General features: G+C 45.7%; 1 protein-coding gene across 1 annotated transcript in view; it reads right to left on the bottom strand.

Annotated features, from left to right (window-relative positions):
- Positions 1–14,462, bottom strand: part of PDZD2 (PDZ domain containing 2) — a gene marked incomplete at both ends in the record, with an annotated part of 140,247 nt that overhangs the window by 61,088 nt on the left and 64,697 nt on the right. The window contains one exon of the mRNA XM_082337490.1: positions 5,599–6,001. Within this exon, the coding sequence (XP_082193616.1) occupies positions 5,599–6,001 (403 nt within the window). The remainder of the gene's footprint in view (positions 1–5,598; positions 6,002–14,462) is intronic.

Below are 14,462 nucleotides of genomic sequence, written 5' to 3' on the forward strand. Positions count from 1 at the left end.
CATCCTAGACTAAGTCACCACGCTCCTGTGTCAGCTAAAGAGGGGTCTCTTGTGGGGACTCGTACTACATCTGTGAGTGTCAGGACTCCTTTGGGTTTGCCGAGTGGTTTCAGCACACTGCCTCAAAAATTATGTGTATGTAGCTTTATAATCCGGACTAACACCTGAAACATTACAGCACCTAAGCAAACAGCACACTCTATTTTTAGGCATGTCCACTTGGTTTCAAACATTCGCACTTAATGATTAAAACATGAAATGGTGTGAACTTACATTTCAGCTAAAGCCGGTCCTTTGCATTCCAGTTGTGGGTTTGCTGTATCTTTAATACCATACGCAAAACTAAAAAAACACCTTCTGCGTAGGTGGGAAATGCTTTCACACTGGTGCTCTCACCTATGGTTTGTGACAGCCGAGCATGGCTGAGACCTCCTGTAACACAACCTCATACGTATCTGTGCTGCCTTTGGGGCCAGCTCATTTCCAAGAGTGAGGACCCCATTTCAAGATGACACATTAAAACTAACTCATTACAACTTATCCATTACCGCACTATCTTTATGCCCAACCCTCCACCGCACCCTTGGAAAATTCAATCCAAAAACAGAATAAAAGGACAGATTGCTATTCAAAATTAAAATCTACAGCTACCACAGCTGTAGCTATCGCTTAAATCATAGCAAAGAAAGGCAAAACCTTAAATCAGTTGAAAAAATTTGGCAGTGAGTGAGACTTAACCCCAGAAAGTTGTGACGACAGTTGTTTTATGTCAAGGTGGAACATAATTGGCAGCAAAAAAAGAATGAACTGTAATTTCACTACTAGTTATATCAAAGCACTTCCTAAAACCCCAAGCAAAAGCAAGGCCAAGTTTTGTCAGTGCTGTACAGCTACAATTAAAAGACAGCCCTTGTCCCTAAGAGAGTTTACAACCCAAAATAGGCAAGAGAGAGGGAAGACGTGCTTATCACAGTGCACATTAAAACTTCAAGACAGTAGATAGCCCCAGGATTTGTGTTAATGAAAGTTGGAAGCAAACACAACAGATAAAAAGATGTTAAGAACAGAAACAGATTCTGAGGAAGGCCTTTACATGACTGAAGGTGTCTACATTAAAAACTAAAACGAGAGTTATTTATGTCTAAAACATGCATCATATAAGAGTCCCATAAAAGCCTTGATGAAACAATAATTACTGCTTAGGTTGCCAAAAAAAGTTGATGTAAAGCAACTTAGCTTCAGTAGCTTCAGCGGAGCTGTGTGTATTTACCCTTCTAAGTACCTTGCTCACAGCAAGGTTTTCATTTTGGTACAGCAAGTGGATGAGAATTTTCTTTCTCCATCACATTTAAAAAATAGTAAAATGCTTAAAGCTGGTAGATTATTTCAAGTCTCATGTTTTGATTCCTGTAACATGTCATTAGCCTTCTTCTTCTGCTTGGCAAGGTAAGGAACATTTTCCATTAACCAAAACGCAAGGTAAGGCTGGCATTTACCAATGCTAATTGGTAAATATTGCTATAGAAAGGCTGACAGCCTTTCCTAACTACAAAGCAAAATGCAATCCAAAAGCATTCAGCCTTTCCTGAGACAAGCCATCTTAATAAGAAAGCAATAACAGGGCCGAACAAAGAAGAGAGTTGCCGATAAAATGAAACCAAGCACGGTGCAGTTGCAGCGATACAAAAGCAAGTGCTGGCTGGCAAAGACCCAACCAGTCTTTTACGTATGCGCACATCCATGTGCACCTGTGTACACACTCACGAGCCTGGAGAGGGTTGTGGTCTACGTAAGCTGGGCTCTGTTGGTCTATAAGGGAGCAAAGCTGGCTGGGCACGCTGCTCAGGCAGCTGCAACCCACTCCAGAGTAACTGGTGTTAACAACATGGAGCCAAGATCTTGAAGCACTACTATAACGCAGACCTCCCCCAAAAACCTCTGTGAGGCAAGGCTTTAATATCCCCTTACCTTCCTCCCTCCCTTCTTTTAATAGACGGTACACTGACTTCAGAAAAACACCAGACACACCTTACGGGGCCACCAGATGCTGACTTGTTTCCATCCTGGAAAGCCATCCCACCACGGCCCCATGCTGTGGTGCTACCACCAGCCATGGTGCACACCCTGCCCTCCTCCCACGCCATGTATTTCTCCCATTGGAGAAATGCCCAAATGCAGACCCCCAGCCCCTCTCACCTGCCTCCTTTCACTATTAAAGCACTTTTATTTTGCCCAGTCTCCTTTACACAGTTTCCACCGGTGACTGCTAAATTTGGATCTGGATTTCAAACCCTTACTGATCCGGATGCTCCCAATACTCCTCTTTCATCTGTGCCTTTATAATTACCAGCCTACAAAACACCACCCTGTCTCAGGCCACTGAATAAAAGAAGTAAACTTTGATTTCTGTATTTAAGCTTCCCAGCCTTTGCAGGATGTGATGGATCATTACTCCAGCTCAGAGATTGCCTGGTCTTAAATCACTGCCCACGAATCCCACTGCAGCCAGCCTGGGTCCTCTCCAAGGTCAGGTCTGGTTTCCACACCCTCGAGATCTTCCTGCCAGGCAGATACAGCCTTGCTGCTTTGAATCCCCACACTTTAAAGGCCGTTTTGGTTCATCCTAAAAATACTGCAGCATAACTTAACCACCTGTAAACATTAAATGCTGCCTGCTAATTGACAGGTACAATATTTACTGAGGGTTACATACCAGCAAACAGCTTGGCAGATTTGTTTATACATAGTGATAGCAATGCCAAGTGCACAGGAGAGACAGACCAAGATCTGGGAGATGAAAGCAAGCCTGAAGAAGGGGACTGACACATGCACACAAACCAGTAACACAGGAATCTCCTGGCAGGTTCACTTGACAGACCGTATTTGTCTCCCCTCTTCTTTCACAACTCAGCATTGCTGTTATTAGCAGCAAGAAAACGAGAGAACAATCCCAGGCTTGTGGGAGAGGAGGTACCATGAAAACAAACACCACCAAAGACACGTGGATGCCTCAAAAGCACTCCCAGCACAACATCCCCAAGGCGTCGGCTGTGAGCTGGCTCCTGAGGCAGATTCGACCCAACCTCTTCTCCTGTTTTCATTATGGCAACTTCAAACTAACTTTCTACAGGGAGAAAAAGAGATGTTCCTGGACTTCATATTCCAATTTCAGTAAATCTCCAAACTACACCTTGGGGCAGGGGAAGGGTAATGAGCGGTGGGGAGGACCAGGGCAGTGGGGAGGACCAGTGAGGTCCTCCCGCAGCCGCGCCGGTTGCCCAGCAGCTTCTTGAAGCCTTTCCTCCCACCCGCAGCTGACCTCCAGCCCGCAGGCTGGCTCTCATCCTCTCAAAGCGAACACAGTGCTCCCCAAAGGCACAGGGCTGACAGCCCTGGATATTCAATTAGTCAATGTATGGAGGAGAAGGCGAGTGCAGGGCGGGCAGCGGGGATGAAGCTGCTTTCCCCGTGGAGAGGGTGCCCTGCCAATGCACCCTGTCCCCACTCGGGAGGAGATAACTCATCCCGCGGCTACGAGAGGTTGGGCTTGCGCTTTGAAGGCTGGAAGGAGGCTGCAACTCCTGACATGATGTCCTGGATGCTGTTTTCAAAAGGCTCCTGACACAACTGGATCTCACATGCCTGAGTGCCGAGTCACGCTTTGAAAACAGAGCTGGAAGTGAGATTTGAGGCTCCCAAGTGTCTTTATTCCTTGCCTTTTTTATTTTTTTAACAGGATTGAAATAATTTTGAAAATTTTATTCACTGTCACTATTCAATACTTATTAAGAAACTGAATTAAGCCATTCATTAATCTGATAGCAGCTACCCCATGGATGCTAAATCTTTAAAAAGCAAAGGATGAGCAAGGCATGCTATTAGGCTCCAGCTATTCACATTTCTCATTCAGATGTCAGGAAAATGTAATTAATACCGACACATACAGAGGTCATATCTCTAAGCAAAACATTAGGGAGGGGGATTAAAAGAGAGAGAGAAGCAATTTTACTAAACGACTGTGCCTCCCAACAGGCTCCATGACAGATACACCACAACTGAACAGATTATACTGCTTAAATTTCCAGTGACTCAACTACGCTTTTACGTTTTACAAAGCCACCTTGTATGTGCTTTGCATTAAAAATATATTTATTGCTCACACTGATACATATATGTTCTGAATTTAACAATTTACTTCTCAGATCAAAATGACTCAAAACATCAAGGTAACACTAGCACAAGATGGCTCTGGATCAAGAGTTTCTTTAGAGAGAGAGAGAGAGAGATATATGTATGTATATTTTGGCTTTCCACTTCCTCAAAACAAACTCTGAACATCTTCATTTATAACATGTGTTTAATTAGACATCTTCAGAACAGATTCAAGAAGTTTTTATATGGACCAGAGCTTTCAAAATTCTGAAGGTTTTATTTATTTATTTTAAAACTTTTAATTTTTTCTTTCAGAAAGACTGCAATTAGGAGACTTGCAAGAACAGTACACAAACATCCTCCCCTTCCGTTGCACCATGAAATTCAACATGTCTCACTGATGGGAAAAGCAGGTTTTCCCAATTACGCTTCTTTAAGACCGGCATTTTTTAAAGTTGGTTTTAGCCCCTCCAATGTACTTTAAGTTAAATTAGTTTAAGTACACAACCACCATCACCCTGCAGTAGTATTGGGGAGCACTAATTCAGAGGACACGTTTAAACCCGTGCTTTCCTCAACAGAATTTAGTGATGAGATGTTCACTCGTACTGCTCTGTTACCAGCTTTGAAGTCTTAAAACCAAAACCAGCTGCTGCAGCAAGCCCCAAGCCCAACAAAGCAGTGTTCATCTGTTTATACTATCAGTGTCTCTGGAAAGACTGGCAGACAGCTCTTCTGGTGATAGATGCATACTGAAACCTGATCAAGGCTTGGGTTATTTTTCTCCATCCAGCAATGCTGCAATTCTAGCCAGGCAACAAACCCCAAGATCTCCATTAGGATGAAGAGAGAAGCAATGAAAGCCCCGATCCCACTGTCGTCCCAAACATTAACAAATCGTCCACCTCATCAACTCGGAGCAAAATTCACAATAACTTCCATGTGGTCCCCAAACACTGGCCAAACAAGTTTTGTAATACAAATAAATGCACTGTTGGTTTGGTGGATCAAAAAGAGAAGCTTCAATTCCAATATTTACATGAGCTTTAAGGTGCCGTCAAGCTTAGACAGAGCTAAACATGAAGCCCCAAAGGACAAAATGACCATCTTCCACTGACACCTCCTGCCCCGGTGTCATAAGGTCACCAGTTGTCTCAACAAAAGAAATCCTGAGGCCCACCGTGACACGTCAGAGATATGAGGACCTTCCCCTCCATCACAGATGGAGCATGACAGAGGTTTCTCAAAATTACTATTTAACTCTCTAATCCTCCTGCCCCGTTTTGGAACCTATCCCGCATCTCGGTGCCCTGACAGCTTGGGTTGTCACCCAGAGGGTCAGACCGAGGATGGAGCACTGAAACCAGGGCAACTGCTTGAGAAATTCCCTTAATTCACTTGCATGCCTGCTGCATTCTTCTCCAGAAAAACCCAATGCAAACGTACCTGGGCAGACTGGTCACCGATGTCTGGCACGCCACCATCTGACAGCCGGCACCGGTACTGTCCCCCAGTGCCCCGAAGCTGCTCTTCCCCGTTGCTTTCTGCTTCAGAGGTCTCCGGCTGAGCAACCTCCACCTCCATCGGGGTGCAGTGCCCGTTCCCGTGCTCCGAGGCCAGCTTTTCTTTGCTGTCCTTGCTGCCCGGTGTTCTGGTGATGACCCCAAACTTCCTGGTCCTTTTCCCATTTTGAGCAGCTCTGTCGCCAGGTTCGGGGCTGGGCTTGGCTTTGGGGTCGCAGCTGTTGCTGTTGTTGCCGTTGGAGGGAGGAAGAGGGGCTTTGCGCTTGATGCGGCGCAACATGATCAGGTAGACGAAGCCGCCATTCCAGCACTGCTCGGCCAGGTAACTGCAAGGGAAGGGATGCACAGGGATTACCGACTGCTTGCCCCGCGGCACCCGCATCCCACCCCGGCACCCCAACACGCTGCGCCCTGTGACGTTCATGCACCTTCTCAGGCAGCTGATTAACTGGTGTGCGAGTACATTAGGACACCTCGAGGCATCGGCAAATGCTCTCTTCCTTCAGTATTAGAGGGAAATAATACCGGGAATAGTATCAGGAATAACAACAGCCCTACTAGCCATCCCGACTGATCCCACTGCAGCGTAATATGACAACTGGTAAATGCCACCAAACGCATTCCCACCACCCCAACCTCTGGACCCACAGCACAGCAACATGGAAAGGTGGAACAAGCAAAGCAAAGCAGACAGTGTTTCCAGTGAGGCATTAAAATAAATAAATAAATTTTTTAAAAAATTAAAAATCAGGCAGGCTTCATTTGTGTAAAAGCCCATAGAGCATTTGCATCTGAAATGAGCCTCCTTAGTGACACTAATCTTCTGCTTTGGCGTACGTACATGCTTTGAAGGCCCAAGGGAAAAAAAAATCAGCCACGGGGGTAAGCAGGTGTAGCGCCAATGGCCTCAGTACAGCAAAGCGTGGCACTACAAGGCATCTCAGCTCCCGCAAAGGGACATGGAAATAAGGTGGGTTTCCTTTACAGCAAGTGTATTCCAATCAAAGCAAGAGCCAAGTCATCTCAATTGTGCAAGGAGCATCCACCAGGTTCTCATACCAAAGCAAAGCATTGCCTCCCCTCCCAAAGTCTCTGAACATGCCTTGAAGGAATTGACATTTCTGCTTCAAGCAAATACTCAGCGTCCTTACAGAAACTGCACCCACTGATGCAAAAGGGGAATCTAACTTCATGCCTCTTTTGGGAAAGGATATACCTCAACACAAATTCTTAAAATATTTGGGTTCTGAGCCAAGGGTGTAACCAACTGAGAGTACAAACAAGCTGGAATTTGTACTTAGCAGGTATGTATGTGCCCTTTCACACTAATTTAGGCCCCAAAAATACATTGCCTTTCTCACTAGTGAAAGCAGCAAGAATTTCCCAGAGCATCAAATAAGCCTCTGCTGCAGCTGCAATGAACTAATTCACTAATGCAAAGCAGTTGGTGAACCTACAGCTATCAGAGCAGATGAGAAACTAGGTGTGGAGCTGAACCATAGAAGATCTTAGGAGAAAATAACACAGCACTTGTGGCTGAGAGGAGGAGTGACTCAAGAGTCTTCCACCCTTTGTTTTTTCTTCCCTGGTGCTTGTAGGCTAATTTTCCCCTTCCCTTTCTTAAAAGTTGTTTGGTCTTAAATACAGCCCTTCAAAGTTATTCCTGCACAGAGATGACTTAATGGCAAAACAGGAAAAGTGGCTATGATAACCCCTGAAGCAAACTTCTGTACAGAGGAGTGAAGAAAGCACTCTCAATTACTCAAAGTAATCTGGACCAGCCTGGCAGTGGCTGGAAATAACACCATGGTTGTGTGTTTCTGTCCAGGGACATGAGCTGGTAGTTTCAGTCCACCTCTTCCCAAAGCTTAGATGTACCCCGCCAGACCATGTTGGCATTCCAATCACTTATATTTAATTAGGAAGACCGATGCCCAAATGAATACAGCAACTATATAACCTTAAAAGCAGCCCTGGAGCAACAGAGGGGAAGGACAAGTATGTTGGCTGTGCCAAATTTCCCCAATGAATATAAACTGGACTCCAACTCCCTGGACAGTCCACTCAGCAGTTTTCACCAGGCAAGTCCTTTTTTTTTAAAAAAAAACATTAAGAATATTTAAATACAACCCTAAACCCATCTTTTTCAAGACGGCTGAAAGCAGAGAGCCAACAAGCCCTGCTGGCTGGAAAGTCTCTGCAGCCAAGGTCAGCCATCTGGGTGGCCATAAGGTGACACTCGGCTCAGGGAGGGACCCAGGGCTGGCAGGCCCTGAAGGGTTAGCCTAAAAAAAATTCCAGAACCAAGATGGAAGTATTTTTTATTATCACGTTAAAAGAAAAATTCTATTAATCAACAGAAAAGGGGCAGTTTTGTTCCAGAAACAATATGGGCTGCCTGTTTTTCACATTTATCTTTCAACTCAAATTTCAAGGCAGCCAGTAAAGTTGATTAAAATTCATGACTTTTGCTTGCAGCAATACCACTGCACTCTGATCCGTCATACATAAGCCTGATAGCATTGCTTCTCCTGGCACATGGAAACAGAAAAGCAGCTCCTCTTCCCATAGTCCTGTGGCTTACATGGGTGCTGCCCACCCTGTTTTTATGCAGAGTCAGTTCTGCCTGACTTGTTTTTGTGCAGGTGCACGTATGTGGGGTTTTTTTCTTAAAACACCGATCTCTATCTCTGAACTAATCACTGATGTATTTTTGAATGCCAGAAACCAAGTGCATGCATTAATCAACTACTTGATTTAGGAACTAAGGGGAATGAGAGGGAACTTATCATATGTCCAAATAAAGTAATTTTATAGAGGCAAAAATAATTTACTATTTCACCTCCACTTGTAGCACATTTATTCTGTTCATGAAGTGTAAAGCTATGAAAAGGGAAGAAAGAAGGGTGTGTTTTTTAATATCCACTGTCCACAGACAACCCTCCCTACAGTCTGGAGCAGGGTTACAGCGAGCGGTAATAGATGCAGCTGCACTGAAATCAGCAGAGCCGTGCTGATTTACTCCATATGTTGAGATGGCCTGCATGTTCCAGGCATGCAGCCTGTAGTAACTCATGGGTTTATGTCTTCTTGAGTACTTCTCGGCAGTTCAAAGCACACAATAAGTTTTCGTGAAAAAAAAAAAAAAAAAGATGTCTTCTCTGGGTCAGTGAGGTAAAAAGATGTCAGGTATTTCTGGACAGCTGGTACCAGTGATGCACTAAGTGGCACCATTATCTCAGAGTTTGTTTCAAACCAAAGACCAGGCACCCCGTACTGGAAAACCAGCACTGGTATAACACCAAACTCGTACGACAAGATAGGAAACTAATATACCAAGAATCTGTGGTCATTTGCTGTATTGCCCTCCTGAGACAGGGCTGTTAAACAGGAGCCTGAGCCACCTTTAAGTTCTGCTAAGTACATGCTGGCTTCCTTTTTCTTTGCCATTTCTTCCCCTGTTCAAGTAAGAAGCCAAAAAACCCCACAGAAGCACAGCAAGCTCTCAACACTGGACAAAAGACAGGGAAGGTTGTATAAAACAAGTGAGAACCTTCAGATTTTTAATTACTTTCTATCAATCCAGGAGCATCCCATGCCAGAAGGGAGTAACGGGATAGATTCAATAAAATGTAATTATACAGCCTCCAGACTGCAGAAAACTGCAAAAGCTAGACAGGACCCAAAATCCCACTTCTCAGGGGGTTTAATGTGAGCAATGTAGACAAGCGTTTTTTTAGATCTGGTGCCTGTAGAGCACTCACATAGATTTTAGCAATCAATACACCAAGCATGTCTCAGGCAGGGCAGGATCAGAGCTGATGAGCATACACGGCTCTTGGCACAGATGTGGGGGATCAGCTGCAACCTCCAAGCTGTCGCTTAGCTTGAACATGGTCTTCAGCTTGGATGGAGAAGGCGCATAGAGCAAAAATATTCCTAATGCAGCTTTGATTGATCCAAATTTATTGAAAACTGAGACCCTAAAACTTCCTATTCCCTGTTCTGGTTGGCAGGAGATGGAGTAGGATTCAGTGAAAGCCCTGGATCTTGTACACCAGCTAAGAAACCTTGGGCAGCTACTCCTAGTGCCAGTGAATGATGACACGTAACAAATCCTGTTATTGCTGATTTTAAGAATGCAAGAGATTTTACCAGCTGATCATACATCTATTAATACCAGTTACCAAAACAAAATATTTTACTAGCGAAACACCCATTCACACTTTCTGTATTTGCCAGTCTTTGCAAGGTCATGTCAAGTCCCCTCGGCACAGCTGGGAGACCCCTCAGATGCTGCAGTCATCTCCCCAAGCAGGGTCTAAAACATCACGGAAACATCGGCTTGGAAACATTTCCCACCGGCACGCTCAGAAGGAAGGACCACCCGGCTGCTCCTGCTGCTTTCATCTCACCCTGGCACCAGCTCTGGTAAAACCCCCAGCCCAGACTTGTTCTCCCCTGTAGGAGAGAAACCATGAAAATGTTAATAACCCTAAAAACCAGGGGAAAATTATTTTGCACTTGAAACAGCTGGAAAGTTACCTCTTGCAAAGCTCAACCACAGGTTGGAAAATGCAACTGGTGGCTGGTATCAGGGAGCATTTAATATTCTTTTTGTATCAGAGCTATGAAGAGATGGACACGTCCGCTTCTTTCGGAGACTATTTTGAGTTATGCAGCCAAATCCCATTTCTCCCCTACACAGCTGAACTGATTGCTGCGACCGTAAAAACTGATAAACTCACTGAGTTTATTCCAAGTTCCTTGGCATGCATGTGAAGTGTCAGGCTCGGAAATGGTATCTTAGAGTAAGCTAGCAATTTTTTCATTTTTATATATATATTTGTGTGTGTGTGTATAAATACTAAGGTTTACAGACTTGACAAGAGCATGCTGTGACATGCTCTCTATCACATCCCATCTCACTTGAACAAATACAGATGGCCGCACTGAGCTGCAGAAAAACCAAAGCAGACCCAACAGCCATAAGAAAGCATCTGGATCCACTTTAGGAGCAGAAGAAATATGTTTATTTTACACTAATAATACTATTTAGCATTTCTCCAGAATCTTTCATCCCGATAGATCAGAAAGTGCTTTGGAAATGATACACACAGAGCATCACTGAGATCCCGGTCCATCGTGCAGCTCACCAGGGCATGGAGAAGCAGCCTCAGCCAAGACAACCGCTTTCAGAGCCCCCACCTAGTCCCCTCGGGACCTGTAATGTCCTTAGCAGCATGGACAGACCACTAATTTTTATGCTCTTCTCTGAAAGAGTCTGGCATGGTAAAACATCTTGAAACTCAATCTTCTTTAGGCTGGAAAGATGAAGGGCAGTGCAGATCCTCACAGAACTGAAACCTCCAGCCCCAAGGGGGATTTAAAAGCTAAAATTAACAAACCATCTCTCCATGATACCTGCAAATGAGTTAACTTGCTTTTCACTTAAGACAGGGCAAATTAATGACTAACAGATAGTGACTGATAGAAGGGCACAGGGCTCCTCATGAAACCCTCACCTCGCTGCCCTCACTGTGCAAGAACACCCAGCCCACAGACAACAGATCTTGGCAAGCACTGAGGGGTACTTTTCACAGACTGCCACGTCTTCGGGCAGGATTCAAGTCTGCCCTAACACATGCAGTCAAAGGAAACCACTGAGCTACAAAGTCTCGGGCAAACCTTGCTGCAGCCAAGCTTGCAAGAGGTTTCACCTCCTCGGAGCTGCAGGGACACCCCATGGCCAGTCCTCTCCTCCACCTCCCCTGAGCACCCAGCTCAGCACTAACTAAGCACAATTTATCTCAGCAGAAAGCAATGGCGTTGGTAAACCCAGCTGCTACTTCAACATATTCTTGTGGGCACAGAGGTACAGCACACCAGGAATGAGCTCCATCCAGCATCTCATCACCGACAAGCCCTTTCCTGCCCCAGGCTCTGCGGGCGATGGCACACTCAAGGGACGCGATGTTCTCTGCCTGCCTTAATAAACAGGAGGAAAGGCAGAAAGGGCAAAGGAAAAATCAGTCATGGAGCTGAGAGACTAATAACACTCAGGGAGTGCATTCAAGTGGCCCCGGGTGCGCAAGAGGGCTCCCGTCTCCCTTTCGAGGATGAGCAACCCCCAGCTCAAGGTTAAGCAGCACCTCCCCAAGTCTCACACAGGCTGTGGCTCTCTATGCTATACCAGGTTTTTCTCAGGATACCGAAAGTGGTGGCTTTCTGGAGAACAAAACTCTGAATCCATTTTTTTTGTTTATGGCACATTTTTTGCTACTAAATTTATAGCAAGGAATGCAACTAGACCTATGGAAATCTTGAAGGAAAAACGAATTTGGAAGTTAAATTTCAAGATATATTTCTGTGGCCTTTTAAAAGCCGGTACAAGCATGTTTGCTGCTGATTAGACCCAATCCTCTGCTAGATTAAAACTGCCTGTAGCTTTGAGCATCACACTGTTCGTGCTCACCACAGCGATGCTCGAGCTGCTTGCAGGCTGGCTGCTGTAGTCTGTACAACACAACACCACACCACACCAACATCTTGGAGACGCAATGGTAGCAGCAAACAGATGAGGCAAGGTCTGATCTTCACTGTTCATCAGAAAAACCAAGCCACCAAGAATTTAAGGCCAACAGGAACAAATGCTCCAGCCCTGAAGTTTGCAAGAGCCCCTGGGCAAACACACCTCCGGCAAGGCTGGCAGGAGGGCTCGGGCAAGACCGCTTTGCCCACCGTGAAATCCTGAACTCTCAGGAAAGGTGAAAAGGGAGCAGAGGGAGGATTGCTGCTGTGTTTTCATGGACTCACTGGCTGCTTGCGGGTTTTGCTGGAAGATGAGATTCTGCTCAGCCTTGCGACACAGGACCATGACTAAAGCCTGGTGAGACACCTCGTTCTACCTGGTATCAATGCAATGATGTGGCTTTGAATTTGGGAGAACTGAATTCCTTTTCCCTTGCTGTGCTAGGGATCCCTCATGGCACCCCAGGCAAGTCTTTCCACAAAAAAACAGGGCCAACATGTCTTATCCCACAAAAATGCTGGACGGTCTAAGGTGGTGAAGCCACCAGCTTTAAGTATTACAGTTTCACAAACACCTTAAATCTGGGATCAGGCGATACCAAACAACATCACAGCTTTCCTTCCACCCCATATCTTGTCCGGGCTCCGGCACAGTCATTTGGGCAACAGTACAAATGAACGCAATGAGGGAACCAATCCAGCTTTAAATTTACCCTGCCAAAAGCAAACATTCAAAAAACTCAGACCTGAAGATGGGGAGTTTAAACCCAACCCAGCACTCTGCTCTGGTCACAGCAGCGCAGAGGCAGGGACAGGAGAAGAAGAGGGTGGAGGTGGCAGGGGACCACGCTTCTGCTCCCACCGGCAGCCCCCACCTACGTACGGCTGAGACGCGCGCGGCCACAGCCCGAGGGAAGGGAGTTGCACACCTGGTGCAGACAGAAGTACCGGCTGGCTTCGGCTGCATGGCATTCATACCTCCAGTTTCTAAAACTGAAAGGATAGGCATCCTCACCGCAGACAACGAAGCCCAGCTGCATCACATCCCCATCGCAGGTGTGGAAAGAAGACAGGCTAGATCACTGCAATTATGCTGGCACAGCGCAAAAACACATTTCTGCCCTGCACATTGTAGAGACACCTCAGAAGCATGTTCAGGGCTTTGGGCAAGTGACAAGCAGAGCGGGGACCTCCAAAATACCCAGCACGTGGATGAAAGATGTGAACAACCACACTGAGCCTCTTCCCTTCCCAGAACAAACCTCTGAAGAGGATGACTTGAGGAGCTGCACAGCTTCTCCACACCTAGGGAACACCCCGAGCTCTGCCGGACATCCTAAACCCAATAGATTATGCAACTGCAGTCATCTGCCCCCAAGGGACAACACAAAATCCTTCAGGATTTGCTTATTTATTGGCTGTGCTAGAAGAACAGAGGAGTGACGTTGCATTTAGAGCGCAGAGACTTTGGACTCGAGCTTTACAAAGGACCTGATCTTACTAAACAAGCAACTCCCACAACTGCACCTAAAAGTCCCAAGAGACAGATATACATGGTGCTTTTTGGGTTTGGGTCCTAGAGACAGTCTAATGGGTATTAAGCAGAGAAAATTCTCTTTGTTCCTTGGTTAGTGGCAGAGTGTACAAATAGAAGTTGTCTAATCCAGTCAAACCATCAAGGCACTGAATGCTCCAATTTGTTAATTCATAGCTCTGCTGCAAACAGACGTTTAGCTGGATACATGGCCTTGCCCACAAATACCACTTCCAGTTACGAGAAAACTGAGCAATTTAAAATGACTAGTTATCAGTTTAAAAATGATAAATACTAGCTTTCTACCTTTGCTGCAACAGGCCAAAATGATATCAAGTTACAACTAAGCATTAGCACCTGCAATTACTCCTCGATCCATGTTGTGTTACTGCTGTTCAGATGCGGTCTCTCCCGCCACGAGGATTTCCTGCCCTTCTGAAGACACTCATGTTCTTGAAGCTCCAGGCAATACAAGTACAAGCTTTTTGTTTGGTGTCCTGTGCAATTACTCTTCATTCCCAATTGCTCTCTTCTTGAGGACTTGGAGAGAGGTCGAGTTTTACACCTCCTCTACGCTTTTGCCAAAGAAGGAGGCAACTCATCGTCTTCTTGGAGCCCAGAGGTGGACGTGCCCTCCCCTGGAGGACGGGGCAAGGCTAGACACAGTCTGTTGCTTCATGCCTCTTGGTAATGCAGCTGCAACGCAGGGGTGAATGAGTGCA

The sequence above is a fragment of the Platalea leucorodia genome, assembly GCF_965183815.1.
Source record: "Platalea leucorodia genome assembly, chromosome: Z".
In the NCBI taxonomy this organism is placed as follows: Eukaryota; Metazoa; Chordata; class Aves; order Pelecaniformes; family Threskiornithidae; genus Platalea; species Platalea leucorodia.